Source organism: Acanthamoeba castellanii, assembly GCF_000313135.1.
Source record: "Acanthamoeba castellanii str. Neff unplaced genomic scaffold scf7180000084608, whole genome shotgun sequence".
NCBI classification, from domain to species: domain Eukaryota; phylum Discosea; order Longamoebia; family Acanthamoebidae; genus Acanthamoeba; species Acanthamoeba castellanii.
Genome location: NW_004457669.1, coordinates 30,669 through 57,396, shown reverse-complemented (window position 1 = coordinate 57,396; position 26,728 = coordinate 30,669). Strand labels below are relative to the sequence as shown.

The 26,728-nt window shown below is 58.0% G+C and overlaps 13 protein-coding genes across 13 annotated transcripts in view; 8 read left to right on the top strand and 5 right to left on the bottom strand.

The window, feature by feature from the left end:
- Positions 1–188: 188 nt before the first annotated feature.
- Positions 189–1,313, bottom strand: ACA1_074640 (CBS domain containing protein; the record flags this gene model as incomplete). The annotated part of the gene is made up of 1 exon (XM_004353373.1): positions 189–1,313. One exon carries the CDS (start codon positions 1,311–1,313, stop codon positions 189–191), a length of 1,125 nt encoding a protein of 374 aa, XP_004353425.1.
- A 245-nt stretch (positions 1,314–1,558) lies between these two features.
- On the top strand, positions 1,559–2,249 carry ACA1_074630 (histidine triad domain containing protein; the record flags this gene model as incomplete). Its single annotated transcript, XM_004353372.1, has 4 exons — positions 1,559–1,631; positions 1,690–1,809; positions 1,877–1,984; positions 2,053–2,249. 4 exons carry the CDS (start codon positions 1,559–1,561, stop codon positions 2,247–2,249), a joined length of 498 nt encoding a protein of 165 aa, XP_004353424.1.
- A 297-nt stretch (positions 2,250–2,546) lies between these two features.
- Positions 2,547–2,932, top strand: ACA1_074620 (uncharacterized protein; the record flags this gene model as incomplete). The annotated part of the gene is made up of 2 exons (XM_004353371.1): positions 2,547–2,747; positions 2,834–2,932. 2 exons carry the CDS (start codon positions 2,547–2,549, stop codon positions 2,930–2,932), a joined length of 300 nt encoding a protein of 99 aa, XP_004353423.1.
- A 393-nt stretch (positions 2,933–3,325) lies between these two features.
- On the top strand, positions 3,326–4,073 carry ACA1_074610 (uncharacterized protein; the record flags this gene model as incomplete). Its single annotated transcript, XM_004353370.1, has 4 exons — positions 3,326–3,536; positions 3,611–3,690; positions 3,781–3,937; positions 4,042–4,073. 4 exons carry the CDS (start codon positions 3,326–3,328, stop codon positions 4,071–4,073), a joined length of 480 nt encoding a protein of 159 aa, XP_004353422.1.
- A 102-nt stretch (positions 4,074–4,175) lies between these two features.
- Positions 4,176–6,932, top strand: ACA1_074600 (leucine rich repeat domain containing protein; the record flags this gene model as incomplete). Its single annotated transcript, XM_004353369.1, has 11 exons — positions 4,176–4,267; positions 4,502–4,874; positions 4,968–5,236; positions 5,325–5,456; positions 5,553–5,664; positions 5,758–5,971; positions 6,045–6,153; positions 6,235–6,360; positions 6,474–6,557; positions 6,700–6,794; positions 6,865–6,932. The coding sequence occupies 11 exons, from the start codon at positions 4,176–4,178 to the stop codon at positions 6,930–6,932; spliced, it is 1,674 nt and encodes a 557-aa protein (XP_004353421.1).
- A 190-nt stretch (positions 6,933–7,122) lies between these two features.
- ACA1_074590 (NUDIX hydrolase) lies at positions 7,123–7,597 on the top strand (the record flags this gene model as incomplete). Its single annotated transcript, XM_004353368.1, has 3 exons — positions 7,123–7,216; positions 7,308–7,455; positions 7,525–7,597. The coding sequence occupies 3 exons, from the start codon at positions 7,123–7,125 to the stop codon at positions 7,595–7,597; spliced, it is 315 nt and encodes a 104-aa protein (XP_004353420.1).
- Positions 7,598–8,930: 1,333 nt separating this feature from the next.
- On the bottom strand, positions 8,931–9,766 carry ACA1_074580 (Ras-related protein Rab-7A; the record flags this gene model as incomplete). Its single annotated transcript, XM_004353367.1, has 4 exons — positions 8,931–9,006; positions 9,090–9,301; positions 9,356–9,435; positions 9,574–9,766. The coding sequence occupies 4 exons, from the start codon at positions 9,764–9,766 to the stop codon at positions 8,931–8,933; spliced, it is 561 nt and encodes a 186-aa protein (XP_004353419.1).
- A 485-nt stretch (positions 9,767–10,251) lies between these two features.
- ACA1_074570 (CHCH domain containing protein) lies at positions 10,252–10,737 on the top strand (the record flags this gene model as incomplete). Its single annotated transcript, XM_004353366.1, has 1 exon — positions 10,252–10,737. The coding sequence occupies one exon, from the start codon at positions 10,252–10,254 to the stop codon at positions 10,735–10,737; it is 486 nt and encodes a 161-aa protein (XP_004353418.1).
- Positions 10,738–10,819: 82 nt separating this feature from the next.
- Positions 10,820–11,335, bottom strand: ACA1_074560 (uncharacterized protein; the record flags this gene model as incomplete). Its single annotated transcript, XM_004353365.1, has 1 exon — positions 10,820–11,335. The coding sequence occupies one exon, from the start codon at positions 11,333–11,335 to the stop codon at positions 10,820–10,822; it is 516 nt and encodes a 171-aa protein (XP_004353417.1).
- A 151-nt stretch (positions 11,336–11,486) lies between these two features.
- Positions 11,487–15,466, top strand: ACA1_074550 (Activating signal cointegrator protein; the record flags this gene model as incomplete). The annotated part of the gene is given in 11 exon segments (XM_004353364.1): positions 11,487–11,654; positions 11,765–11,952; positions 12,000–12,217; positions 12,240–12,460; positions 12,595–12,733; positions 12,867–13,034; positions 13,160–13,382; positions 13,467–13,908; positions 13,921–14,277; positions 14,348–15,274; positions 15,347–15,466. The coding sequence occupies 11 exon segments, from the start codon at positions 11,487–11,489 to the stop codon at positions 15,464–15,466; spliced, it is 3,171 nt and encodes a 1,056-aa protein (XP_004353416.1).
- A 2,321-nt stretch (positions 15,467–17,787) lies between these two features.
- On the bottom strand, positions 17,788–25,189 carry ACA1_074540 (C2 calcium/lipidbinding (CaLB) region-containing protein; the record flags this gene model as incomplete). Its single annotated transcript, XM_004353363.1, has 16 exons — positions 17,788–17,914; positions 17,997–18,143; positions 18,231–18,340; positions 18,451–18,608; positions 18,717–18,821; positions 18,909–19,281; positions 19,356–20,270; positions 20,504–20,830; positions 20,887–20,949; positions 21,020–21,180; positions 21,266–24,020; positions 24,144–24,261; positions 24,327–24,379; positions 24,467–24,497; positions 24,646–24,752; positions 24,881–25,189. The coding sequence occupies 16 exons, from the start codon at positions 25,187–25,189 to the stop codon at positions 17,788–17,790; spliced, it is 5,859 nt and encodes a 1,952-aa protein (XP_004353415.1).
- Positions 25,190–25,393: 204 nt separating this feature from the next.
- Positions 25,394–26,225, top strand: ACA1_074530 (Endonuclease/exonuclease/phosphatase family protein; the record flags this gene model as incomplete). The annotated part of the gene is made up of 3 exons (XM_004353362.1): positions 25,394–25,783; positions 25,897–25,989; positions 26,082–26,225. 3 exons carry the CDS (start codon positions 25,394–25,396, stop codon positions 26,223–26,225), a joined length of 627 nt encoding a protein of 208 aa, XP_004353414.1.
- A 75-nt stretch (positions 26,226–26,300) lies between these two features.
- ACA1_074520 (SH3 domain containing protein) overlaps positions 26,301–26,728 on the bottom strand; it is a gene marked incomplete at both ends in the record, with an annotated part of 2,945 nt that continues 2,517 nt past the window's right edge. The window contains one exon of the mRNA XM_004353361.1: positions 26,301–26,537. Coding sequence (XP_004353413.1) covers positions 26,301–26,537 — 237 coding nt within the window. The remainder of the gene's footprint in view (positions 26,538–26,728) is intronic.

Here is a 26,728-nt window from a genome sequence, read left to right as displayed (position 1 = left end):
TCTCTCCCTGGCCCTCTCTGTGACATTACCTCTTCAGGGGCAAGCAATACATTGCGTGTTTCAACTGCCACTGTTCTTTTGTTGAAGGTGAGAACGCAGTGCTGTTGTGGTGGCAACATCATTGATTGTTGGGATGTACAAGCTAACATAGGTCTAGAAAATGGGGCAGCGCCTTGCTGAACAGGGTATCAGTGAGGCGAAGAGAGGGAGAGCGGGACGATGGTCTTGGTCGCGGCGGCCTGGGCGCGGGCGTAGTCGAAGGAGGCGAACTTGGAGAGGATGTCAGTGAGGGTGATGAGGCCGAGCGGCCGTTGCTGCTGGTCGATCACCCACACGCGGTGGACGCGAGAGCGCAGGACCAGCTCCATGACCTCGATCAGCGTCGCGTCAGGCGTGCAGGTGACCAGGTTCCTGGGCCTCGAGGTCGGGGCGCTCTCCTGCACCCGCTCCAGGTAGACCTCGACCGGCTCGCGCAGCAGGTGGACCGTGTCGGGCGTGATGCCGCGCAGGTCCGACGCCGACAGGTTGTACAGCAGGCGACCCTGGCCTGTGCTCCCGACGCCGATGATGCCGATGGCGTGGACGCCCGACAGGGCCAGCGTGCGGAAGGCCTCCAGCGCTGTCCTGCCCTCCTCGACTGAGTAGATGAGGGTCCGCACGGCGCTCTGCGTGGTCGACGGAGGGGACGACGTTGAGACGGGCGCGGGCGCGGGCGCGGGGCCGACCATATCGAGGGCGGTGATGTTGCTGGTGATGAGGTGGTAATTGAGGTTGCGCCTGTGGTCGACCAGGAAGCGCACCACGTCGATCTGGGCCGCCATGCGATAGTACTCGAGCCGCTGGCTGCCCTCTTTTTCCTCCTCTTCGGTCTCGGGCCACACCCGCACGAGCGCGCGATGGAGCCCCTGCGCCATCTGGTCCAGCAGCGAGCATACGGGCTCGAGGTGGCGCTTCACCACCAGCGAAGGCCGGCCGTGCTGTGGCTTGGCGTTGAGCACCTCGACGATGGCTACCTCGCTCATCTTGGCCTTCAGCTCGCGATCGGACTGCGCCTCGGTGTTCTCGCTGAAGAAGTGCATCGTACCCCAACAGAGGTAGGCACAGACGTCAAGTATGTCGACCAGCCCGAGGATGCGACGTTTAACTTCATCGTAGATGGGAAGGGAGAGGAAATGATGAGCCTTCATCAGCTCGCAGGCGGCGGCGATTGAGGCCTGAGGCGCGATCCAGACGATGGGCGGAGCCTTCTCCACAACCGACGAGAGGGAGGAGAAGGCCATGAAGTCGTTCTGCCTCCCATGCAGCCCCTCCATGTGATGTACGATTTTGCTAGACATCCTCTAAACTCGAGCAGTTCAACTGTTGCTCGCTTATCTTGTGCGAGGTTGAGCGCTTGGCGTTTGGATTTATCTCAATCGCCTCCATCCTCAGCGTGTTAGGATTGGTATCTTGTTGGCATTTGGGCGGCAGCCTGTCGAGTTTCCCGCCAAGAACAGGAGTTTGCAACACGGTTGGCGGTTCGAGTCACACCGCGGCAAACCACGCAACATCGCAAGAAATGGAGAGCCATCCCGAAGATGCGAAGTGCATTTTCTGCAAGATTATCAATGGCGAGCTTCCCTCCCATACCGGTAAGCTCTCCCCAACATTGGTTGGTGAATGGTGCACTCACGCAGCCCTTCTGCCTAGTGATGGAAAATGAGAAGGTGGTGGCCTTCCTGGACATAAACCCGCTGCACCCTGGCCACACACTCATCGTGCCAAAGGGACACTACGCCAGCCTTGACCAGCTGCCCGCTGCACTTGCCGGTTCCTCTTCCTTCCTTCTCCACCGTTGAGTGCTCTGGTCGGCAGGTTCACTCACGGCGCTGTGCAGCTGCGTGCATGGAGGTGGCGCCTGCCATCGGCGGAGCGCTGATGAAGGCCACCGGGACTCAGGCCTTCAACATCATCCAGAACAACGGCAAGATCGCTGGGCAGGAGGGTACCCTCATCACTGAAAGCCAACCCACGCTGAACGCTCTGCTCACCTCGACCTGGAGCAAACAACAGTGTTCCACGTGCATTTCCACGTCGTCCCGCGATCCGCCGGCGACGCCATGTCGGGCTCCTGGTGCAAGTGGCGAGCTCAATCGCTGGCCAACCGTGACGCCAAGATGCTACTCCGCTCCATCTCCGAGTTCCTTCCTGCCACAACGCAAGGAACGCCCAGCGCCCAGCCATCTCCTCCCTCGCAGCCGCCCGCATAGCAACAAGTTGGTTAGTTTCCATTTTATCGAATTCATTTCATTTCATTTTCTATTTAATTTGGTTTTATTTTATTTTTGCCGCCAACCGGCAAACGCAGGCAAAGCACTTTCCTTTCTCGGCAGCTCGCTCAGCTGTCTGTGCCGGCAGAGACGGTTCTTCAGTCTTTAGTCGAACACGTAGACGAACACAACAACAGCCACGAGAAGAAGATGCTTCGCAAGAGAGTACATGCACCACAGTTGGCGGGCGAGTTGACGCTGTCGCCGGCGTTGTACGCGGTAGGGGTGATGAAGCCGATGGACGAGCCGAGCGCGAAGCGGGTGAAGCCCGATGCGAGCGAAAGCCGCTACCGCAGCCAGCTGTACGGAGCCGCGAGCGAGTTGGCCTCTCGACGCAATGCCAAGACAGCGACCCGGCAGGAGCTCTGCGTCGAGTGCGACACTTGCCCTGTGACGACGCCTCTCTCGAGTCTCGGTCTCGCCAAGGCGCCCACACAGGTTCGCACACGCACAGATCTCTTTCGCCTCTGCTCTACTCGGTTCGTCAGTAGTCTTACATCTGCTTACGCTCGACACGGGAACAGTGGCGCTGGCGATGCAATGACTGCGTAGTCGGCTGGAACCATCTGAAGCGTCCGTACGTCCCGCCGATGCTGCCGCAGGGCGATGAACCCGAAGAGTAAGCCCACGAGCTGCGCGGGTAACGAACAGTTCGGGCCTTTATTTTGTGTGGGTAAAAAAGCGTGTTAATAAATTCCTGGAAATAAGTAGGCATTTTGCTGGTCTCCGGTCGGGCAAGACGTTCCGAACAAGCTGTGGAGAAAGCGGAGGGGTACAAACTGCAGTTCCGCAACAAGGCGTGGATTAAATTGAAGATAAGAACGTTCAAGGGGAGGTGAGACACCTGTGAGGCGAGAGCGCCTAGGATCGATCCAACGACGTACGTTGATGCAACGTGTTGTGCATTTGATTTGATGCTAGATCAAAATGGCTTAACGGTTCCATTTTACACAAAATTCTCATCTTCGTAATTGGGACACCACAATTCAACATCTCACATATGGTTCTTGTCGTAGATGGACCACAACAAAGCCATCGCCCTTACCAGCGATAAGATCAAGAACTATCTTAAGAATCTGAGAAGCGAGCAGCTCGCCTCCGATGTCCTCAACCAGACCCTCGATCTGGCCAAGGAATTCAGATCGAAGGACTATCCTCTCATCCATTTGCTGCTCCAGAACCCGCTCGCCGAGCTCATCTCAGCCGCCGTCCCTTCGCCCTCCTCGTGTACCCTTCCTCCACCACGGTTCTGGTGCTCGCCGTGGTGTCCTCCTAACTCTTCACTTGCTCGTTTCTCCCAGTGGTGGCGAACCCGTCGGAGGGAACCGTGCCTGGCTTCCTGTACCTCTTTGACGCTCGTGTGCCCATCGAGAGGCGTCGGGTGCGCCCTCTTCGCCTGGTGTCGTGTCGTGTTGTGAGTTTTGTTCTCACGCTGCACTCTGCGGTTTCGGTTTGGGTTTCGCCTACACAGTCGGACGAGATTCGATGGAACGACTCGAAGAAGATGTCGGTCAAGCTGATCATCTTCAACGAGAACAGCGGCATGTACAAGCTCAAGAACAACAAGAACGACGAGGGCGCTGTTGTCATGCGGAGGCAAACATGGAGAGCCGATGGCGGTGACAAGGGTACCTGCCGCCTCATCGCACGCACCTGGTCTGATGAGGGAATCCACATGCCTCCTCCTTCACTTTGCTCATTCACTTCTTTTCGTTTGCCTTCCCTTCGTCAGGCTGGAGACGTAACGAATACAAGCTCGTGTGAAGGAGACCTACTTCAAACAGGCGTCGGTAGGGCCGCCTCATACATAATCTAGTGCACTTCCGCATGTGGCCAATCTCCTGAGTGTGCACACGTTTTCTCTCGATGTCATACGCTCTTCAGGATGGTCGGCTGTCTGTCACAGAGGGTCAGTCGCTGCAGGAGTTCCCCGTGCTCGTCCACTACTTCTGGAAAAAGTACCTACTCCCCCCGGACACCGAGGCTCGACCATCATGGCCTAACTCTCCCTCTCGACATCTCTTCCATGTGTGTGTGTCTGTGTGTCTGTGTGTGTGTGTGTGTGTGTCCGTGTCCGTGTCCGTGTCTGTGTGTGGTGCAGATCGTACGTATCCGCGTGCCCGTCGCTCGGCAAGGCCTAGCCGAAATGTTATAACTCGCTCTCACTGTTTGTTCTCGGGCGATGTATGCAGGGAAGCGAGCGGTCATCCGCGCAAGAAGAGGAAGAGGGGCAGCTCCTTCAAGGCCGAGGAGGAGGAGGCAGACGTCGGGGAGTCGCCGGATCGGAACTTTGGTGAGTCCGAGCACATCATGACCATGTCATCCCTCCTCGCCCAACACAATCCCGCGCCGCCCGGTACCCTGGCCCCTCCTGCCAGCGGACCATCCTTCCTCTCGACCACCTCCTCGTCGTCGTCTTCGTCCTCGTCGTCATCCTCGCTTCCGCCCATGGCCACGAACGTGCGCAAGCGCGAAAGGGAGAGTGTCGGCAACAGCCACGCAATGACCAGCGCCGCACCACGCAACTTCTTCCCTCATCCCGACCACTTTGAAGACTCGCAGCAGGTCGGTGATCGCTCTCTCTCTCTCTGCTGTGCACAGCGTCACGAAGTTATTACAACTCACACTCGCCAACTCGCTGTACATGGTACGTCGCAGGCCGACGACGAGCTGCTGTTCTCTTCGTCCTCGTCTTCGTCGTTGGGCATGTCCAGGGGAACGATGTCGAGAAGCCTCGAGGCGATGACGAACTTCTCGGTCGCGCCCACGACCCCGTCGCTGCAGTCGCCGTCGACCATGCTGTCCCTCAACTCGCCCCCGATGGGTCCGTACTCCAACGCCGTGTCGACGCCCTCCTTCTACACGCCGCGCATGTCCGTCAAGAGCGAGCCCGACGAAGACGACTTCGCGCTCTCGTCCGACATGGTGTACGTCAACCTCTCACGCACGCCCCCAACCACGCACAACAACGCTGCGCGTTGTCTAATGAATTGCGTACGTAACTCCCAAAAACAGGTTTACCTCGCGCGTCGAGAACGGAGCCCTGGTGCCGTTCACACCTATCCCGTCGTCGATGAATGCCTCCGCGACCAGCGACAGCACGGGACCCAGGCCTGCGGAGATCAAGAGCTACGCCCCCGAAGCCGGGTAAGCTCCTTTCCAAACAGACAACTTGCTCGCTGTGCGTGGTTTGCCAAAGAGGTTTTTTCCGAATCCGCACTGACACTCGCCTGGTCTCCTCAGCCCGTCGACGGAGTACTCCAAGATGATATTGGTCCACAACGGCTTCCACATGAGCGACGACAAGTGCTATCGCTTCTCGTGCCTGTTTGAGGAGGTCTCCGTCCCGTGCACGGTGCGTTGCCTCAACTACCCCTTTTCCGCCTCCATTTCGTGCGTGTTCCGTTGCGGTGTGTGTGTGTGTGTGTGTGTGTCCTTTCTCATGCAGGCAAGCCCTGGTGTCCTCTCCTATCTGCAGGAAATCGCACCGGGAGTCGTGCAGTGTCAAGTCCCGCCGCACAAGCCCGGCATCGTCTACTTCTGGCTGGCGTGCATCGAAGAAGGTAGTGACACAGTCGACCTCACCGCGCTGCCCAAGGAGGGTGACACGGTCCAGTATTCTCAGCCCGTACCCTTCTACTATGCGCCCATGGACCCGGCTGGTACCAGCACCTCTCCCTCCTCTCCTTCCCACTGTGCGAGTCTTCACTAGGGGCTCACACGATGGGCACACAGGACGCTTGTCTCTGGCCTGGGAGCTGGTCGGCCACAATGACATTCTGTCGGTCATGAAGCACTTCAAGTACACCGCGAAGGAGCTCGACCTCTCCAACAACGGACTTGCGTATGGACCCACCACCGCTTTTGATTGCACTCGAGGCCACGTGTTCGTTAGAGGCGGCTCACGGTCTCTTCACGTCCACAGGAACATCGATTGTCTGGAGGGCTTCAGGGAGCTGAACACGCTCATTCTGGACAACAACCATCTCACGCACGACACCAAGTTCCCGCCCATGCCGAAGCTGAGAACCCTTTCCATCAACCACAACTGGTACGAGACGCCTGCCTTTACAGTTTTCGCTTTGCACACGCACACACCGCACACCGCACACCGCACACGCACACGCACACATTTTTCGACCAAGTCCTCACCGTTGGCATCAGGTTGATCGAAGTTGACAAGTTCCTGGACAACATCGTGGCGGCCGCGCCCAATCTGCGCTACTTGTCGACCCTTCACAACGCCGCGTGTCCGTTCTTCTCCTCGGCCAAGCACCACTACTACAACTACAGGCGCGTCGACAAAACCTTCTTTCACTAATCATCTTCCCCCCCCCCACCAATCCAATGCGTATACGAGTGTCTAATGTGTCGCGTGGTGGTGTTGCAGGATCTACATACTGAGTCGCCTGCGCAAGCTTACTCACCTCGACAGCTCTCCCGTTACCATGGAGGAGTGGCGGCATGCCGAGTGTATCATGCCGAGTACGTAGTTGCGTTTATAACGAGCCTCGCTGGCGCATCTTTGGCTCACCGTCGTTCTTCTTCTTCATAGGCGGCGAGGCCGCGCCTCCCAACTCCGGCATTGAGGAGTTCAACCTGGTCGATGACGAGGATCTGTGAAGATGACCACCACCCCGTCACCAACTCGTCAAACTGCATTGGTCGTGCGCGCTGGGGCTCCACCACCCCACCTTGTTTGCCTGTAAAGTTCAACTTGACTTTTATGTACATTTAAATAATGATTTATCGCGGTGCTCTCGTCCGGTTCTTTGCGGAGTTAAATTTCTATTTTGTGTCAGCACCGAGGGAGATGCTACGCCTGACTACACTGTGCTACGTGCGCAGAGAGGGCGAGATACTCCTGGCGATGAAAAAGCGTGGCTTTGGTAAGGGTAAGTGGAATGGTACAGTCTCCTTTGCTAAACAGATTGCAAAGAAATCTGATGGCACCAACAGATTTTAATCTCAAGATTTTTTTCCCCTGTGCAGGCCCAGGTGGCAAAGTGGAGGGTGGAGAGAGCATCAGGGAGGCAGCAGTGCGTGAGTGCTTGGAGGAATCTGGCCTAGAGCTGCAGCCCAGTGACCTACAGTGGAAGGGTGTGGTTGAGTTCATCTACCATGGCAATCCTGCTTGGAACAACAGGTACTAACTATCATGTCAAAGTAGTTACTTTTTTATTTTCAGTCACTCTTTTTTAACCACTGCCCATAGGTGTCATATCTATGTGACAGAGCAATACAAGAATGATATCCAGGAAACTGAAGGTACAAGCACACACATATAACTAGTTGTGCTTGCTAACCCTCATCACACAGAGATGAGACCTCAATGGTGGCCAATCAAAGATATTCCATATGATGACATGTGGGCAGTACATACCCCAGCCCCAATGGATCTTTGTTTACACTGTACTAAGTCACTTGCCTTTTACAGGATGACAAAATATGGTGCTGTCTACTCTTTTCCATCAAGTTATTCCCACTTACCCTCTACCCCAACAGGCTTCCTGAGCTCCTAAATGGCATGACTGTTGGCTATAGGTTTCACTTTGACAAGGACATTGTGCTCAAATATGAAGCACTGACAGAGGAGGAAAGGTGTGAAGCATAAAAAGTGCCCTTGGCTCTGTGATGTCCAAATAAAGTCCTTTTTGGAGAGTGCAGAATTGGCTGTTGGTGTCACCATTATGTGTTTGAAGAGGTGATGGTAGCCAACCCTGTAGCAGTCCTTGTGGATAAGGGCAAGCACAAAGTGGTGCACAAGATCTTTGCTGGGCTTCATGTTACAGAGCTTGGGCTTGGCAGCAGTTGTGTAGGCAATAAGCTATTGGAGGACATGAACAGCCACCATCATAATCACTGAAGACAGACACCATGCTGGGTTGTTGGTCATGGTAATGGTGCTCCCCTGTGGCTGACAAATTGATGTTGAATCCTAGGCAGGACCAGGCATATGCAGTGTGGCTAAGGAGGGAAGTAATCAGGGTTAATCAGTAAAAGCAGGAAGTTGCCCAGATTGGTTGCTGGTGCACATGCTGAAAGGAACTGCTTGGTGGCTGCCCATGAGTGCCACCTCTACAGGTGGATGGCCCCCTAGTCTAGCTGGGGATCATGCCCTTGAAGTTAAATTGCTATCATCATTTATACTAGCAAAAAACAACTCCAAAAAATACAGAATTACTGTCATTGAGTTATTGTTAAGATAAAGTTCAGCCAAAAAGTGTTTCTTTTGGTAATCTTTTGGGCCAATGCCTCCACTATTTAACCAGACATGTTCCCCACCACACACTTTATGCACTCAGCAAGCAAGTATGCATGCAGGACAACCCTATCACCCTATAGGCCCCCACACCAGGGAACCCTTCACATACATGGTGGGTAGGGGCTTTCCAGAAGCTGGTGTGTGGGCTAAAAGGTGGAAGGCCATCACAAGGGTTCAAACACCTTACCTAAAGTTATAACCACTAAAAATGGTGTGGGCTTCCACCTTAATTCCTGCATGTAACCAGACCAACTAAGACAGAAACACAAGGAAGGAAAAACAACACAAAAAAAGCTGTGATTGTTGATGGGGTGATAGAGTCATTGGAAAGAAGATTTTAAATACATATACAACGTTTAGCACGAGCAACCCGACTGAGAGGGCTCAGACTTGTCGAGTTGAATGGCGTCGGTAATGCCGGCAAGATCGACACTGGTGACGAAAATGCGAGATGATGGTGAGATTCTCAGCCACGCCTTAGCGGCCGGTACTTAAGGAAATTGGGGGTAACGTACTCCTCCTCTTCCTTCATGGCGTTCTTGGCGATGGTCTGGAAAGCCTGCTCCACGTTAATGGCCTCCTTGGCCGAGGTCTCGAAGTAAGGGATGTTGCCCTTCGACTGACACCAGGTCTGTGCGCGCTTCTGCGAGACCACACGCGAGCTCTCGAGATCGATCTTGTTACCCAGCACGATGAAGGGGAACGTCTCGGGATCGCGAGGACCGGCCTGCACGAGGAATTCCTCACGCCAGCTGTGAAGATTCTCAAAGGTCTTGGCGACGTTGACGTCGAACACCAGCACGCAAGCATCAGCGCCGCGGTAGAACGCCACGCCCAAACTCTGGAATCTCTCCTGACCAGCTGGGAAGTAATGATGAAAATGGCGATTAGAACGTGATAATCACTTTAATCAGATGTAGAATGGAGAAGATTAAGGAACAACGCATTGATGCGTGTTTAAAACAAGAACATGAAGCAAAAGATGAAGATTCAGCGTACCAGTATCCCAAATCTGGAGGGTAACGAGCTTGTCGTCGACCATGACCTCCTTCGTCAAGAAATCGGCGCCGATCGTGGCCTTGTACTGATTGCTGAATTTCTTGTTCACATACTGGTTCATCAAGCTGGTCTTACCGACACCGCTGTCGCCCAAGATGATGATCTTCAACAGAACCTTCTTTCGCGTGGACATGATGGGAAAAAGATGATGATGCACGTCTTCCGTCTCTTTGAAAGATCTCTGTTTGCCGGTTGCACCGTGCGACCTACTTATGTCCGGCCGAAAGGGCACCACCGTTCTCCCCCACGTCACCCTTTTTGTCGACCTCTGCGCGAGATTTCTTTTTTGCCGACACTGAGCGAAGTGAGCTTCTGCAAATCGCGGCAAAAGCCTTCTTTCTCGTGGGAGTCGCTTCTCTGGCACCAGAAGTAGAAGTGAAGAGCAGAAAATAAATATTCTTGAAAAGTCTCATTTCTCGGTCATTGACATTTCCTTTGAGTTTCTTTGCTTCTTCCGGAATGGCTGGAGCTTTTCTTTCTCTGCTTTTGGTGACAAGTCGGCGAAAGGTTGGAGTCACCGATAGCTGGGAAATTAGAGGAAAAGGGCGTAGACTAAATAGAACACTCCTCCTGGTCGATTCAATCAATCAATTTTTGATAGAACAGCAACACATCATCATGGGCCGCAGAGGAGGAAGTTCGAGATCATCGGCCAGGCCCGCGTCCAAGCCCACTGCCACGGCAGCGCCCGCGAAGAAGGCTGCTCCCCCCGCCACCCAGCAGCGCGCTCAGCCCCCTGCCACCCAGCAGCATGCTCAGACCGCCCCCGCGATGGGTGGTGGCGGCCAGAGCTTCCTGGGCGGCGTAGCCCAGATGGCTGCTGGCTATGCTGTCGGTCACGTCGCCAGCCGCGCCATCGAGAACGTCATTTTCGGCGGACACAACGCCACCCCCGAGCAAATCCAGAAGGCCGAGGAGCAGGTGCAGCAGGGACCTTGCGCGCGCCCCTACGACGGATTCCTCAAGTGCCTGAAGAAGAACGAGGATGACGCCACTGAGTGTGATTGGGCCTACGACATGTTCAAGGAGTGCCAGACCACCAACCGGGCGAACCGCGATTTCGGCTATGGAGGAGAGAGCAAGGAGCAGAGCGCTACCTACTAAGTCTTGCCCCTCGTGTTCTTTACGCTCCATTTTGGTTCCTAATTCATTATAAATAATTGATCGCCACCGAATTGTCCTCCTTCTAAATTCCATCTTTTTCGCTGGGGGCTCGACGATTGCTGCTCCCTCTTCCCCTCGCTGGTCGGTCCGCATCCAAGAACTCTTCCTTGATGCGGTTGAGGTACTCCTCTTGATCTGCGTTCTGAGCCAGTTCCGCGTCGGGGCGCTGCTTGGTGTGCATCTCCTTGTAGTAGTCGGTGACGCTGGCGATTGGCCGGTAGTAGTACTTGGTGTAGACGACGAACAGCCCGATCCCGAGCACCACCGCGAGCAGGATCCACATGCGATCGGTGCGGCTACGGTTGTATCGAACGCCGATGTAGAGCGCCACGAGGTAGCACGCGAGGGCGTACACCGCAAGCAGAATGGCCATCTGCATCTTCGCGACCTCGGCTTCAAAGGCGCCGTAGGCGACGAGAAAAGAGAGGCCGGCAATGATCACACATTTGGCGGAGATGTGCAGCTTCTTGGGGTCGAAGATGACAGTCACTACCAGCGTAATCAACACCTCAGCCACATGCAGGGGATTGATGTTCATCTTGCTTTTTCTCAAGTGTTTTTTTTCCATTTTCTGTTGGTCTCTGGCGAATAAACGCAGAAAAGCTGAACCGAACAAACAATAATTGAGACATAAATACATTTTTTTAAATCCGCAAACAGACAACATTCATCTGGAAGTGTAGAAAGGGATGGCTGGGAGGCAGCCTATCGTGCAACATGCCGAGCAGCCGCTCGTGCAGATCAGGGAATGGGTAATGAAGCGATTGAAGCACCTGTTGGGCTTCGACGAGGTCGATGGCCTCGTGGATAACCTCATGAAGCTCCAATCTGCCGAGGAGATCGAAAAGTACATCAAGGTACAGAAAGCTCAGTGTCCACTGCCCGCCACATTCCCACTCTCGCTCACATTCACTTGCCCCCCCCCTCTTTAGCCTGGCGGCATTAACGATTGGCTCACCTAACGCAGGACATCCTGGGCACCGAGCGCAAGGCGGTGCAAAAGTTCACCGAGGATCTGATTCAGAAGCGGAAGGACGCCTCGCCCCTCTTCCGCACGGTGCCCATCAGGAAGCTCTCGACCGCCGGACCCTCGGGCCAGGGTCCGAGCGAGCCCAACGTCAAGGTCTACCGCAAGAAGGACGAAGTCGATCCCTAGTACGCCTTCTTCTTCTTCTTCTTCTACTTCCTCTGATGGTGCGCAGTCATGCTAAGCCAAGTGCGCACTACATGACACGCTACGTCGACTACAGCATGGTGAAGAAGAAGAAGAAGCCGGTGAACAAGCCCAAGGATCAGGGCGCGTCGCCGCCGATCCCCAGCGCGGGCCAGGCGCAGACTGGCGGTGGCAAGAAGAAGGGCGGTAAGCAACAGGCCGGCGATTCGCTCCAGCTTCCCGGACGCGCCTGGTGCGGGTGCATGGGTATGTACTCAATCCAATTCAGTTCCGCTGGCCGCCGGCGAGTGTCTGGTCATGGCTTCTCACGCAACGCAACGCAACGCAACGCAACGGGCGTCTACAGCCGCGCGCCATCCGCTGCTGGGCAACTGCCTGTATTGCGGCAAAATCGTGTGCGCGCAGGAAGGTGTCGGTCCCTGCCTCTTTTGCGGGAATGCGGTCGGCGAAGCGCCCGGCGCCGGCAGCATCTCGCTCTCCAAGCAAGAGGTACCGTGGCATGCCATCACATTCACCTTCACGTTCATTTCACATTCACATTCACAAAACGATTCGCGCATGAGCGAACACGTGTGCGCACGCACATGTCACGTGAAGTCTCACCATGCTATGCGTGGTGCCAGGCGGACGCTGAGTACGACGCCAGCTTGGCTCGTGCGCTGGAGCACAAGGACAAGCTGCTCGAGTACGAGAGAACCAGCGCGCGCAGGACCGTTATCTATGGCACGCAGCCTCCGCCCCTTTACGTGGCGCGGGCGATGAGTAGTCATTGTTTGTTTGTTTGTTTGTTTGTTCGTTCATGTTTCAAAAAGCATACTAACAACCACCTTGCCGTGGTGGCATGACGTGGCATGGTTGATATGGGGGGGGGAATGGGGATCCGCCTGAACTACAGACGATCAGCAGGACTACTTCCAGACGGACGGCTCGCAGTGGATGACCCCCGAACAGAGGAAGCAAATGAAGAAGCTCGAGGAGGAGCGGCGCAAGCAGCGCGAGGACGCCAAAAACAAGGTCTCCATCTCCTTCGACTTTGCCGGACGTCGCGTAATGGTCGACCAAGGTACACACGCACCACCGCACACGCACACGCACACGCACCACCGCACACACCACACGTACGAACGCACGCACCACCGCACACGCACGCAAGGGGCATGGGCTAATTGGGGCGTGCGCTGGGTGCAGGTGCGGCGATGGACGATGCGTACTTCTTCGAGAAGGCGGACGACATCTCGCGGGGCGTGCTGCAGAACCCCACGCTCCGGCGTCCAGCTCCGGTCTTCACAGCGGTCGACGAACGGCCCGCCGCCAAGGGAGGCAGCAGCAAGGCGACGGGCAAGGCCACCGCCGACCATGCCGCCAACAAGGAGAAGGACGAAGACGAGTACAACAGGAAGCTGCAGCAACGGTATGCATACGCCGTGTGTCGTGTGCGCGTCGTGTGTCGTGTGTGTCGGGTGCAATCAATCTAACTCGTTCCGAGTGTGCGCAGTGCCTCAAAGCGTGTGCAGCACGACTACTATGCGATCGACAGCGAGTGGACGCCCGAAGAGGCTCCCACCACGTCCTCCTCCTCCTCCTCGTCGTCTTCGGCAGCGTCGTCCGCCGCGCCGACAGCCAGCCAGCGGTCGTTCAAATTCCGCGGGCTGTGCGAGCGGGCCTTCGACTACGCGCCGCTCTACCCGTCGGCCGCCTTCCACCGCTGGAGCGCCGACGACCGCCGCACCGTCATCTCCACCCTCAGGCAGACGAGCGGCCTCACCGCCTATCTCTACGTCGTCGACGCCACCGCCGCCAGTGGTGGTGACGGCGACGCCGAGCTCGCGCGCGTGGGCCAGCTGGCCGACGTGTGCGCGCGCGAGGGCGTCGAGCTGGTCTACGGCCTGAGCTTCCCGGCGGCGTTCTTCACCGGCGCCGCGCTAGAGAAGGACAAGGTACGCGAGCAGGTCGACAAGCTGCGCGTCGTGGAGCGCATGACCGCGCTGTCGTCGACGGGCGCCGGCGCTGTGACCCGCTTCGCGTTCTTCTTCGACGACGCGCCCGCGCCGCACCTGCCGTCGACCACGTCGCCGACGATGCTGGGTTCGGTGGGCGGCAAGACGTCGCTGCTGTCGAGCCTCCACGCCTACGTGGCCAACCACCTGCTCGACGAGACGCGCAAGCGCGCGAAGCAGGCGGCCCCCGCGCTCAAGTTCTTCCTGCTGCCCCTCTTCTACGGCAAGGACGTCAAGGAGAACCGCAGCGGCGGCGCCGGCGGCAACGGCCCCAAGCAAACTCCCTCTTTCGGCACACAACAGCACAAGGTAACACCCTCGCGGACCGCACACACCACCGCACACGCACTGACGTGTCGCGTGTGCATGTGAATGATAGAAGGAGCAGGAGGCGGAGATGGACAGGGACGTGGTGCAGTACTGGAAGGAGATGGACCGTAACACCCGGCCCGACTTCACGTTCCTCTTCTCCGGCTTCACCTCGATCGAGCCCCGTGCACCCAGGGGCAGCTCCGCAGCGCCGTCGGCCACTGCCGCCACCGTCGCCGCCCTCGACGGTATCTCCCTCGGCCGGCTCAGGCAGCTCGTGCAGCAGCATAAGGTGGTCCTGCTCGACACCTACCCCTCGCTTGTGCCCACCTTCAAGAGCACGACGGTGCTGGCCAAGGCCACGACGACCGCCACCACCACCGCGTCGGCGTCGCTCGTGCGCTCGTTCCCGGCGATCACGCACCTGCAGGGCTACGAGGCGAGCGCACACGCGGCGGCGGCGGAGTGGGCCGACGGGCTGGCGGTGCAGGTGGCGTCGGCCCTGGTGCCGCCCCATGCCGGCCTCGTGCCGCTGCTGACGGCCTTTGACTTCATGCTGGCGCCGCACACGCACGACCCCACCATCGCGCTCAAGTCGGCTCTCCTGCGACTCCTACAGGGCGAGGAGCGGCTCGCCGACGAGCTGCTAGGTCTCATCGACGCCACGCCCTCGGCATCGTCGTCGCTCGCCATCCGCCGCTTCAAGATCAAGAAGCTCGCCACGCCCACCTTCTTCCACGAGACGGCCGACCGCATGAGCTACGTACGCAAGAGCCTGTCGTCGACCTCATCATCGGCGCCCGCAGCGACGGCGGCGGGCAGCGGTGGCGTGGCGCTCGAGCGGCTGGGCGAGGAGCTGCGACCGTTCTTTGTGCTGCTGGACACCTTCCTCGACATGAACGCCATCAACTTCGAGCTGGAGGCCTTCTTCGAGAAGCAGAAGCAGACGAAGCACGCCGGCGCCGGCGGTGGCCAGAAGTGGGACGAGTTCACCGAGGTACACACACGAATAATACGCACCACGACCGCACCTGGTCCTGATGCAATGCGTTTTTTTGCTTCCCAACAGTTGAAGAAGAGGCTGACGGAGGTGGAGCGGAAGCTGGACGTGCTTCTTGCACCCGCATACCCGCTGTCCACACTCAAGCACAACCAACGTGACCTCAACACCGCCTACCTTGAAGGCTGACCTGCCAAGTTTTGATTTGCATCCAATGAGTTGTGTGTCAGGTTCTGTTTGCCTTCGCTGAGATAAAAGAGTGGACATTTGTGGTCAATATTATTGCAGCCAATTTCGGTCAACCAATCATCAAGACAAGGGATGCCTTATTCCTATTCTTGGCAAACCGTGTCCACCAACTGGTGGATTGGGATACGTGGGAAATAGGGTAAGAAAAAAAGGATAACCATGCCATGGCCTATTGCACTTGACAGTGTCTGTTTCTTTGTTTGTTGTTGGCAAACACCATGGAGCAGGACACCACCAAGAACAATGCAATTGGTTTGCTCAATGTTGGCAATCATCTATGTGACTGCTGATGAACTGAAGGAGATTGGCATGTTGTGGCTGGGTGATTGAAAGAGGGTGCTTGTAGCAGCAGCAGAAGGGAGGGCAGCGTATGAGGCAAGCCTTATCAGCACTCTTGCACCTCCTCTTCTTCCTATTCCACCAGCCCCTTATTCCTATCTTTCACCCCCAGCAACCCCCTCCTTCAGCCCACCTTCCCCAAGCAATACAACCATCCACATCCCTGCAACCTGTCCGCCAAAGAGATGCCAGAAGTTCTGCCACCAGCTTCTCTTCAGCAGCAAGCACACATGCACCAATGAAGAGGAATGTGGTGGCCATGCAAGTTGCAGCTACGTCAATCTCCATCCCAATAATCAGCAAAATATCAAGCAAATTGAAAGCCCTCTCCCACAATCTTCCACATGATGAACAGATGTACTTCATCTGCAAGAGGAAGGCTGAATTAGAAGGAGAGGCAGATCAGCTTGTAGCAGAAGAGGACTGGAGAATGGATTGCTGAAAGAGAGGGTGATTCAGATGCAGATGAATAAATTGTTTTATTAGAGCCATCCACAGGCAAGCATTCTGGGCATGGTGACTTTGCTGAGGATTGAGACTATTGCCTTCAGAAGATTGTTGGATGCATGGAAGGATGAGTGGAGGAGAGTTTTGAGATAGGAAAAGACCTGGGCTGAACTCAGGTGAGTACTTCAGCAGACACTTGTACTCTCCACCCACTTCCTCAATCATGCCTTGTGCTGTCATGCTTGCCCATCCACGCTGGTGGAAGGAGCAGTTGTCCCTGAGAACAATGTTGCCATCATGAATAAATGGAGAATAAAAGAAATAAAATGTATGAATTTGTTGCTGTTGCTGGAGTGGGGCATGAGGGTGAAGAGCAGAGGGAAGTCATCATCAAGCACTGTAAGGACTGTCACCATCCAGCTTTCCACAATGATGTCTCAGCAGTAGCACTCCCAAAGTGGTCATTGGCCTCAGCAGGACAGATTTCCAAGATGGGTGTGGTCCACCCTTGCCTCATCAAAGACCTTGACCTGGAAGTGGCACTCTAATGGGACAGTCAAGCACCACAACAGGAAGTTCTTGTAGAGCTCACAGTTCACTGGCAGCCACTTTCATGGTCCTCAAATGTCACTTTCTGTCAGGAATGCTCTCAATTTAGAACCTAATTGATTGTGCTGTAGCCCCATCACTTCCCTATCCACTCTTCAATGCTCTTCTGGACATCCAAAAATGTATTTCCTTTTGCTCCATTGTTCATCTCCACCAACGCCACCATCAGTTCAACATGGTGTTCCTCCATCTTCTTTTTCACTCCTGACCCATGCTCCTGTGGGCCACGCTCCCCTGCCTGCAACCACCTCTTGACCTTCTTGATCAGAGATCTTGAGCATTGCAAGTTGTTGGCCAACTGCTGGTTTGTCATCTCAGGGTGGCTTTGCATTTTACTTTCAATCACCCACCACAGTAGCACGTCAGCAACACCAGCCTGTTGCCACTTTCCTGAATTAACCTTGGCTGCCAGCCCCACCTGTGAAGCCTGCTCACACCATGCCACCCAACCCCACCATGGTGCCACACATCGCCAGCCACTCCAGCTCAGTGAAGCCAACACCACTCAGCCCACCACCACCATTGCATGGCCAAGGGGGAAGGACACTACTCCAGCATCCATGCCAATAACATCAAGATAGAGCTTTCATCAACCCCACACCTCTCACCTTCTACACACCCACCAGCTATAAGGACACTGTGACGTAAAAGTCCACAGTCAAGTGGAAGCAAGCCACCAACAAGTAGATCACATCACTACTCCATAACAAGACAAATTGCGCCAAGCAAGAAGAAATCCATCATGACTCACAAAAGTTGAGTCGCAGGTATGTCACGGTAAAGGGAGAAGGCATCAATAAATAATAAAATTAAAATTGAGAAACCACACGCGTGTCTGTACAGCATCTCCACGTGTGTGTGGGCGTTCACGCCTCGGCGGAGGGCAGCAGCACAGAGGTGTCGAACTGAAGGAACATGGTCGTGTTCCGCGCCTTGCCTGCCATGCGCGCCAGCAACTGCTTTGCTTCCGTTGGCACCGGCTCCGACGATACCCTGTTGTGTTGGATACACCGAAAATCAGTCAATGGCGGACCCGCACACAGCGAGATGAGAAGAGGGGCGGGGCGGGGGGTACTCGTCGGGGCGGAAGGAGTCGAGGAGGTGCATGAGCTGCACGGGGTTGAGAGTGGGGAACACCTCGCGCACGATGCTCTCGTTGGAGAAGATGGAGCGGTCCATCACCAACACGTTCACCGCCTCGTTGATTCGCACCAGCATCGTCCTGCGTTTGGGATGCGTGCGTGTGCGTGAGTGAATGCACACACGCACACGCGCACGCACGCACGCACGCAAGCATACACGCACGTACCGCGCGGTGGCAGAGTCGATGTAGGGCGTCACGGAGGGCTGGTAGAACCACTGGGCGATCTCGGCCAGAGCGTACTTGATCTGGAATCCGTTACCGCACGTGCACAGATTCTGTCGTGTACGTGTGCACCGACCCCGTCGTGAGCACCCATACAAAAACAAACAAAAACAAAATCAAAACAAAGAAGAAAAAAAGTAAACACAAACAAACAATGGCGTACGTCGGTCTTGGCGAGGTAGTTGAAGAGGGAGATGTCGAGCCAGTAGAAGATCTGCACGCAGAGCTGCTTGATGACGGACGGGAAGAGGTCCGCCTGCCGGAACCGCTCCAGCAGCCCGTCCAGCACCCGCATGATGTCTTCCGGCGTGTTGAGCGAGTCTGCATCATGGAGAACAGAAAAGAACAGAAAAGAAAGAATCGTGACACTCGAGGTTAGGCCTGTGTCGTGGTGTGTTGTGTCGTGCGCGCGTCGTCGGGTCTCCATACCTCGGAGCAGCTCGTGGAGCTTGGCTGATGCCGAGCTCTTTCGGTCGGACGTGTTGGAGAACACGCTCGCCGGCTGCGCCAAAATCGCCGGCAACAGGTACGGCTCTGTACGAGCGTTGGACGGTCAGTGGCCCACCTTCGCCGAAAAAGTAAGAAAACGAGGGAAAAGAGAAAAACGTCATCGGTACGTACCGATGTCCTTCTGTACGCTGTCGAGGATGTTGCGGTAGACGGTGAGGACAGTGGCCTGCAGGCCCAGCACGAAGGCGGCGTTGGCGTCCTCGGCCTTCTGCCCCTTCTTGTCGAGCCCGTCGTCGCTCCACCGGGGCGACGTTGTCTTGCCCTTGCCCTTCGGCTTGCCGCCGCCGCTGCCGCTGTCGGCGTTGCTTGTGGCGGCCGACCCGGCCGGTACAGTTTGGATGCCGCGGAGCTTGGGGTCGTGCAGGTCGGCGAGGAGGGCGGCGGGGAGGAGGTCGCACACGTAGTCGTCGTTCCTGATCAGGTGCAGCAGGTGCGTACCGAAGGAAAGCCAGCCGCACTGCTGCACCATATCCGCCGTGCCCAACTGTTGTGTCGCACGCGCCACAGTCAAAATGAGAACGTCGTGTGCGGTGTGTGCGGTGTGTGCGGTGGACATACGTTGATGGCAGAGCGGAGAGACGAGGCAACATGCCGCAGGAGCCCGTCGGCGTCGCTCTCGAACGCAGCGCGCTCCAGGAGGAAGTCCATCAGCTGCTCCGCCCGCTTGCGCATGTCCGGACCCTTTCCCTTCTTCCCCTTCTTCCCCAACTTGTCCTCCGCTTCCGCCTCCGCATCGTCGTCGCTCGCCCCGCTCTCGTCGCCCTTCAGCTCCACGTTGCCGTACACCACCCTCTCGATGCGCATACCGTCCCTCACCTTGCGCAGCAGGTCCTTCACCTTCGCCTTCAGCTCGCCACCATCACCATCGTCGTCGCCGCCATTGCTGCGACCAAGGTCGCCCTTCTTCTTGTCGCCGTTCTCGCCGTTGTCGGCCTTGGTGGCCATGAGGCTGGCGACGAGCTGCTTGAGCTGCGCGATCTCGTCGTCACGGCGCTCGATCTCCTCCCGCTGGCTGTCGCTCGCGGTGGCGGCGGTGGCGGCGGCGTGGGCTTCGTTCTCGAGCGCGACGACGCGCAGCTGGACGCCGGCGAGCACGCTGTCCTTCTCGGCCAGCTCGGCCTTGAGCTGCTCCAGCTGGGTCTCGGCGGCCGTGAGCTCGGTCTGCAGCTGCGTGCGCGCGCTGTCCCATTCGTGCTCCCTCGCACGCACGTCGGCCTCAAGCTCGATCACGCGGGCCTGCGCGCCGATCAGCGCCTGTGCCTGCGCGTCGCGGTCGCCATTGTCGGAGTCGACGTGAAGGGCGAGCTGCGCGCGCAGCTTTTCGACGTCGGCCTCGAGCGTCTGCGTCTGTTCGCGCAGGGCGCCAGTCTCGGCCTCGGCCGCCGCGAGCTGCTCGCGCAGGGCCTCCGCCTGGGCGCGCTGGCGCTCGAGCTCGGCCTCCTGGGCCTTGACCTTCTCCTCCTCCTCGCGCAGCTTTGCGGCGAGAGAAGCGAGTGAGACCGAGAGTGAGGGGAGCTGAGCCTGAAATTCCGCCAATATCCCTTTCTGGTTTCCCCATACATAGAGAATAGAGATATATATACAACATATACGGCATGGGTGTGTGTGAATATATATATGTATAGGTGATGATGTAAAGATATATAGCGGTGCGTGAAGAAAGAAACCCAATGAGGGGCGATGATAGGCGGGGAGGGGGTACGTACCATGTCCTGCTGCTGGGTTGCGGCGAGCTTGAGCTGGTCGTCCTTCTGATGGAGCTCGGCCTTGAGCCGCTGGGTCTCGGTGTCGAGGAGTGCCTGGCGTTGGGCGGTCTCCTGCTCCTCGCCGCTCACACGGGCGGCGAGCAGCTGCTCGGTGCGCTTGCGCTCCTCGGCCAGGTCGTGGTCGAGCGCGCTGAGCCGGCTCTCCAGTTCGTTTTCCTTGAGCTCCTTGGCCGCACGCACGCTCTCCAGCTCATCGCGCAGCCTGCCCAGTTCCTCCTCCGCCACTGCCGTACCAGCTCCGCTGGCACCAGCCACCGCCACTGATGACTGTGACAATAATCAGCTGTGTGTCGTGTGCGTGTCGTGTCATACGCGTGTCGTACCGCGTCCAGCTGTTCTTTGAGCTGACGGATCTCTTCGTCCTTGGCCAACAGTTCCTGTTGCAACTGTTCATGTATGCGAGGGAAGGCAATTAGCGCGTGTGCTCGTCGCCCCTCTTGCCCATTGTGTGCGCACCTTGGCGACGCTTTCCTCCGAGTTGCTGCGGGATCTGATGAGGCTCCCGCCCACGCGCGTCGGCGGTCTCTTGCCGGTCTGCATGGGCTTGTCCTTGCTCATCGACGCCAATCGCTCACCAGTCGGCCTCACGATCTCCGACCGAGACTCCACCGGTGCTTCTGTACATACACATATTGAGCGCTGTGTCGTGTGTGTGTGTGTTGTGTGTCATGCGTGTCGTGTGTGCGGTATAGTCTGTGTTACCGGTATTCGATCGGTCGGGATCGCTGAGTGCGCGGCGACGTTGGGCGGGCAGCATGCCGGGGGTGGTCTTCTGCAGCTGCAGCTCCAGTCGCTTCTTGAAGGCCGCCTTCTTGTCCTCGGCGCTCTCCTCGCCACTCGTGCCGCTCGAACTGGTCGTGGTGGTGGTCGCCTCCGGCTGTGGTGGCACAGCCTTGGCCGCCGCCGTGGTTTGCTGCTCGAGCTGGGTGATGGTGGCTTGGAGCTGGTGCTCGCGCTCGTCCCTCTTCTTGAGCTGCTCCTTGAGCGCGTTGATCTCCCGGTTGAACTTCTTGCGCTCGTTCTTGCTCACATTTGCCTCGGCCGCCTGCTGGGCCTGGGCCGCCTGCTGGGCCTGCGCCCCGCCGTTCTTCTTCTTGCCCTTGGGCGACGGCGCAACGACGGCAGCGGCGGCCACAGGCACGACGACGGCAGCAGCGGCGGCAGCGGCCTTGAGCTTGTCCTCGCTCTCGCGGTTGCGCTTTTCGGCTTCGGCCAGCTCCTGGGCCTTGGCTTCGACGGCGGCGTTGGCCGCGGCGACCTGGTCCTCGGCCGCCTGCAGCTTGGCCCGCAGCTGCTCGGACTCGAGCTCGCGCTTCTGCAGCTCGGCGACCTGCGCGCCCAGTGCGCTCTGCTTCTCCTCCTCGAGTTGCTGCCGCACCCTGGACAGCTCCTCGCCGGCGGTGGCCTGAAGTTGGGCGATCTGCTGGTCCTTCGCGCTGAGCGCGCCCTCCTTCTCGTCGAGCTGCTGCCGGGCCTGGGCGAGCTCGTCGCTGACCTTCTTCAGTTCGGCCGCCTGCTGCTCGCTGGCGCCACCGAGCTCGCGGTCCTTGTCATCGAGCTGCTGTCGGGCCTGGGCGAGCTCGTCTCTCACCTTTTGCAGCTCCGCCGCCTGCTGCTCGCTGGCACCGCTCAGCGCGCCGTCCTTCTCGTCGAGCTGCTGGCGGATCTGGGCGAGTTCGTCGTCCTTGGCCTTCTGCAGCTCGGCAAGCTGCTGGTCCTTAGCACCGAGCGCGCCATCCTTCTCCTCGATCTGCTGGCGGACCTGGGCGAGTTCGTCGTCCTTGGCCTTCTGCAGCTCGGCAAGCTGCTGGTCCTTGGCGCTCAGCGCGCCGTCCTTCTCGCTGAGCTGCTGTCGGACCTGGGCGAGCTCGTCGTCCTTGGCCTTCTGCAGCTCGGCGAGTTGTCGGTCCCTCTCGCTCAGAGTGCTCTCCTTCTCGTCGAGCTGCTGTCGGACTTGCGCGAGCTCGTCCTCCTTGTGTTTGAGGCTGTCGCGAATCGTAGCGATTACGCCCTCCTGGTCGCCGTCGCTCTTCTGCTGCAGGAGGGCCTCCAGCTCGCGCTTCTTCTCCTCGAGTTCGGCCTCGCGGGTGGCCTTGAGGCGATTGGCACGCTCGAGCTCCTCCGCTTTGGCATCGGCGTCGCGCTGGGCCGCATTGGCCTTGGCTTCGGCGGCGCTGATGGTAGCGGCGAGGGCCTCGGCCTTGGCGTTCATTTCATTCCTCAGCTGCTCCAGCTCCTGACGACGCGCGTCGGCTTCGTTCTTTGCCTCGGCGACCTCGTTCGCGAGCCGCTCCGCTTCTTGGCTCTTCTCTTGCAGCGCGTTGGCCTTCGCTTCGGCTTCGCTCCTGGCCGCTTCGGCTTCGCTCTTAGCGCTCGAGGCTTCGTTCTTGGCCGCTTCCGCCTCGTTCTTGGCCGCGTCGGCTTCGCTCTTTGCCGCATCGATAGCAGCCTTGGCTTCTGCGGCCTCATTCTTCGCAGCCTCGGCTTCGCTCTTGGCCGCGGCGGCCTCTTGACGGAGTCGCTCGACCTCCTCCGTCTGCTCTTGGGCTCCCGAGCGCCGCTCGTCCGCCTCCCGCTTGGCCGCCTCGGCTTCATTCTTTGCCTCCGCGGCTTCGCGTTCGAGTCGGTCCGCTTCCTGGGTCTTCTCCTGAAGCGCGTTGGCCTTCGCTTCGGCATCGCTCCTGGCCGCCTCGGCTTCGCTCTTTGTCGTTGCCGCTTCGTTCTTGGCCGCCTCGGCTTCGCTCTTTGCCTCCGCAGCCTCACGCGCCAGTCTCTCCGCTTCCTGGGTTTTCTCCTGCAGTGCGTTGGCCTTCGCTTCCGCTTCACTCCTGGCCGTCTCGGCTTCGCTCTTTGCCTCCGTGGCCTCGCGCGTCAGCCGCTCCGTTTCCTGGGTCTTCTCCTGCAGCGCGCTGGTCTTCGCTTCCGCTTCGCTCTTTGCCTCTGCGGCCTCCTTCTTGAGCGCCTCGACCTCTAGCGCCAGCGCGGCAGCTACCTTTGCTTGGGTGTCCACCTCGAGCCTCAGTCGCTCAGTCTCCTGCTTGGCCTCGTCGCTTTCTCGCTGAAGCCGCTCCACCGCTTCGGCCTGCTCCGCCGCTTTGGCGTCGTTGACGACCTCCTCCCTGGGCGCCGAGCTGGCAGCTGCCTTGGCCGCGGCCTCCTCGAGCTCGAGCTGGAGGCGCTGGTTCTCCTTGGTGGCCTCCTCAAGTTTCTTTTTGTCCCGCTTGGCGAGCTCGATCAGTTTCTTCTTCTCCTTCTCGCGCTTGCGCAGCTTCCTGTAGATGCTCTCCATGGCCTGCATCTTCTTCTCCTCCTCCTCCAGCTTCCGCTTCAAGTTCGCCTCGTCGCCCTCGGCGACCTCGCTCTCGCTCACTGTCCCGCCCTCGCCGCTCTCCCTGGCGCGGGCGGCCGCCTTAATCTTCTCTGAGTCCGAATCCTCACCCCACTCCGAGTCCGAAGCCTGGTGATGTTGAGCCCAGCAAAGTTAGTTCATCATTCGTGGGCAGACAGATCACGGTCACGCGGGCCTGCAAACGAAGTGGAGTGTGGTGATGGGGAGCTGAGCTGGGGCGGACTGACGTACGTCGGTCTCGGTGTCGCTCTCGGCGTCGGTATCGAGCTCAGAGATTTCCGACGTATCGGAACCTTCGTCGTCTGTGACCAGGTCATAGTCGTCCTGTCCGCTCTCACCGCTACCGCTCCTGTCGGTATCAGCAATCGTGAGAAAGAAAGCGAAGAGGATTACGTCAGCGTGTGAGGGTCGCACTTCTTGACCATCAACTTGCCGTTGATTTTGGTCCACTGCGACTTGATGTGCACCTGCATGAGCACCACAAGTATTCCAGTTAACAACACACAACGTCGCGCAAACAACACCTGGCACGCATGTGGGTTGGAGAAAAGCACCGATAGAAGCGGGTTCATTGCTCCTTTCATCCTGGGGTGTGGAAAAAAGATGTACCGTTAACAAAGGGTGAAGCAGCGCACAGCCAAAAACGTTCGAGCACCAACGGTCATGCGTCATGATGGCATGGTGGACTCATGCGACATGTCAGCGCAGAAGGCAAGGTGGAGGGAGGAGGTACTTGGAGAATTTGAAGTCCTTGCTGACGCTTGTGCCGTTGGCCGCAAAGTCGCCGAGGTTGACCTCAAGGCTGCCCAGCTCTTTGGCCTTCTTTCCTCCACTCTGCACCTGTACCATGCCAACACCCCTCAAGTCAGCCACGGGTTGTGCATCCCGAGATTTAATCTCGGCCATAATTAAAAACAGAGTGCATGGCAGGCAGGATTGATGGATGCAGAAGTGAGCGAGGGACGTACTTCCTTTAGGGTGACATCAATCAGCTTTTTGTCAAATTTCTTGAGGCGTTCGTAGAGGAGCATCGTGGCCTGGACACTGAAGGTTTCGTTCCACTGGGCAGCGCCAGCGTCTTTGGCGCCCGCAGCGAGTGGCGCATGCTTGGTCTCGCCGCGGTTGCCCTTCTTCGATCCTCTCTTCCACGCCAAGTAGACCTCCCTGGCTCCATCTTTATCACCCACCGGCCCGAGGCCCGACACGCCCTTGAATGTGATCTCGAATTTGACCTTGACCGTGCTTTTGTCACCGCCTCCCCCACCCAGCTTGTGCATCTTCTCTCTCTGCTCTCTGTCTCTACGCTTCGTGTGCGTAGCGCCGTGGCGTTGCTGTCGCTCTCACGCACACTAAGTCACCACATTCCTCAGCACATTCCTCAGACCGCATGCCATAAATTCCTCATAACGAGAATTATCCCAGAACGCCCATTTGCACATTAAATAAATGATCAGACACACAGAATAAACAATATAAAAAACATGGAGGAGGAGAGCAGGGTGCACTGGTACGGGTGGGGCGTGGCGATGGGCCTGGAGCTTGGGGTGGACAACTGGTGGCTTGTGCATGAGGCGGAACTGCGGCGAGAGCAGGAGGCGCAGGTGCCATTCACAAAGTTAACGGCGGTGCTGATGCCGCCCGCCGAGCTGTGGCCGCCCCTGCTCGCCATCAAGGCCCGCCACATGGCGCCCCACGTCCGGCGCCCCCCCTACCCGCACTTCACCGTGGCCTCGCCGTTCATCGACGCCGGCGAGTTCGACGACGCCGAGCTCAAGCTGCGCCGCGAGCTGCAGCACCTCCCGCCGGTCGAGGTGCGGCTGCGACGGTTCGAGTTCATGGCCGGCCAAAAGAAGGCCCTCACCCTCATCCTCGTGCCCGAGCCTGAGGCACGCCACCTCCCTGCCTTCGAGCTTGCCCTCTCTGCATGTGCTTATCTCACCGCGCACACACCGCACACACCACATAGCCGGCCGATGGGCTGCAGCGAGTGTTTGAGGGCGTGGTGCGTGCGCTTCCCAAGTGCGGCGCACAGGCGCCCTTCGTGCCGCATCTGACGGTGGGTCACTTCGTCGACAAGGTGCAGGCCCCTACCTTGGGGTGTAAGTGTGTGTGACCTTAGGGGCCGAAGGGAGTGAACTCATGCTCGGGAGCGTGAGTGCCCGTCTACAGGAAGAAGCGGAACGGATGCGGACGCAGTACCAAAGCGAGTGGACAGAGCTGCGATTCACGGTGGGCGAGGTGCACCTCATGGCGCGCAGCACCGACGGCCCGTTCGAGTCGCGAAAGGCCATCACGCTAGCTGGCTCGCCATGAGCCAGAAGGCAGTGGCCTTGCTGGGATATAAAATAAGTATGCTTTATCATGTTCTACTACTACAACAGACTACAACTACTGGTACTGGTAGTTGTTGTAGGAGCCATTATCGTAGTAGCCGCCCTCCTGGTACTGCTGCGACTCGTCGTAGTAGCCACCCTCCTGATATTGCTGGGATTCGTCGTAGTACTGCTGCTGCTGCTGCTGCTGACCGTAGGCGTAGGCTTGCTGTTGCTGTTGGTGCTGCTGGACCGGCGCGCTGTAGGCCGTCTGCGGTTGTTGTTGCGCGGCGTACGCCGGATGACCCACCGGCTGCGGAGGCAGTGGGCCTGACGGGGGCGTATGACGGAACGCAGCCTAAAGAAAGAGAGAAAGAGAAAGAGAAAAGACGATGAGAAGCGCGTTTGTGGGGGGGGCTGTGGCGAAGATGAGTCGAACCGCGGGCTGGGTGGGACGAGGGCCTGCGGGCGGGGGTGGGCGGAAGGCGGCCGCCGGAGTTGCCT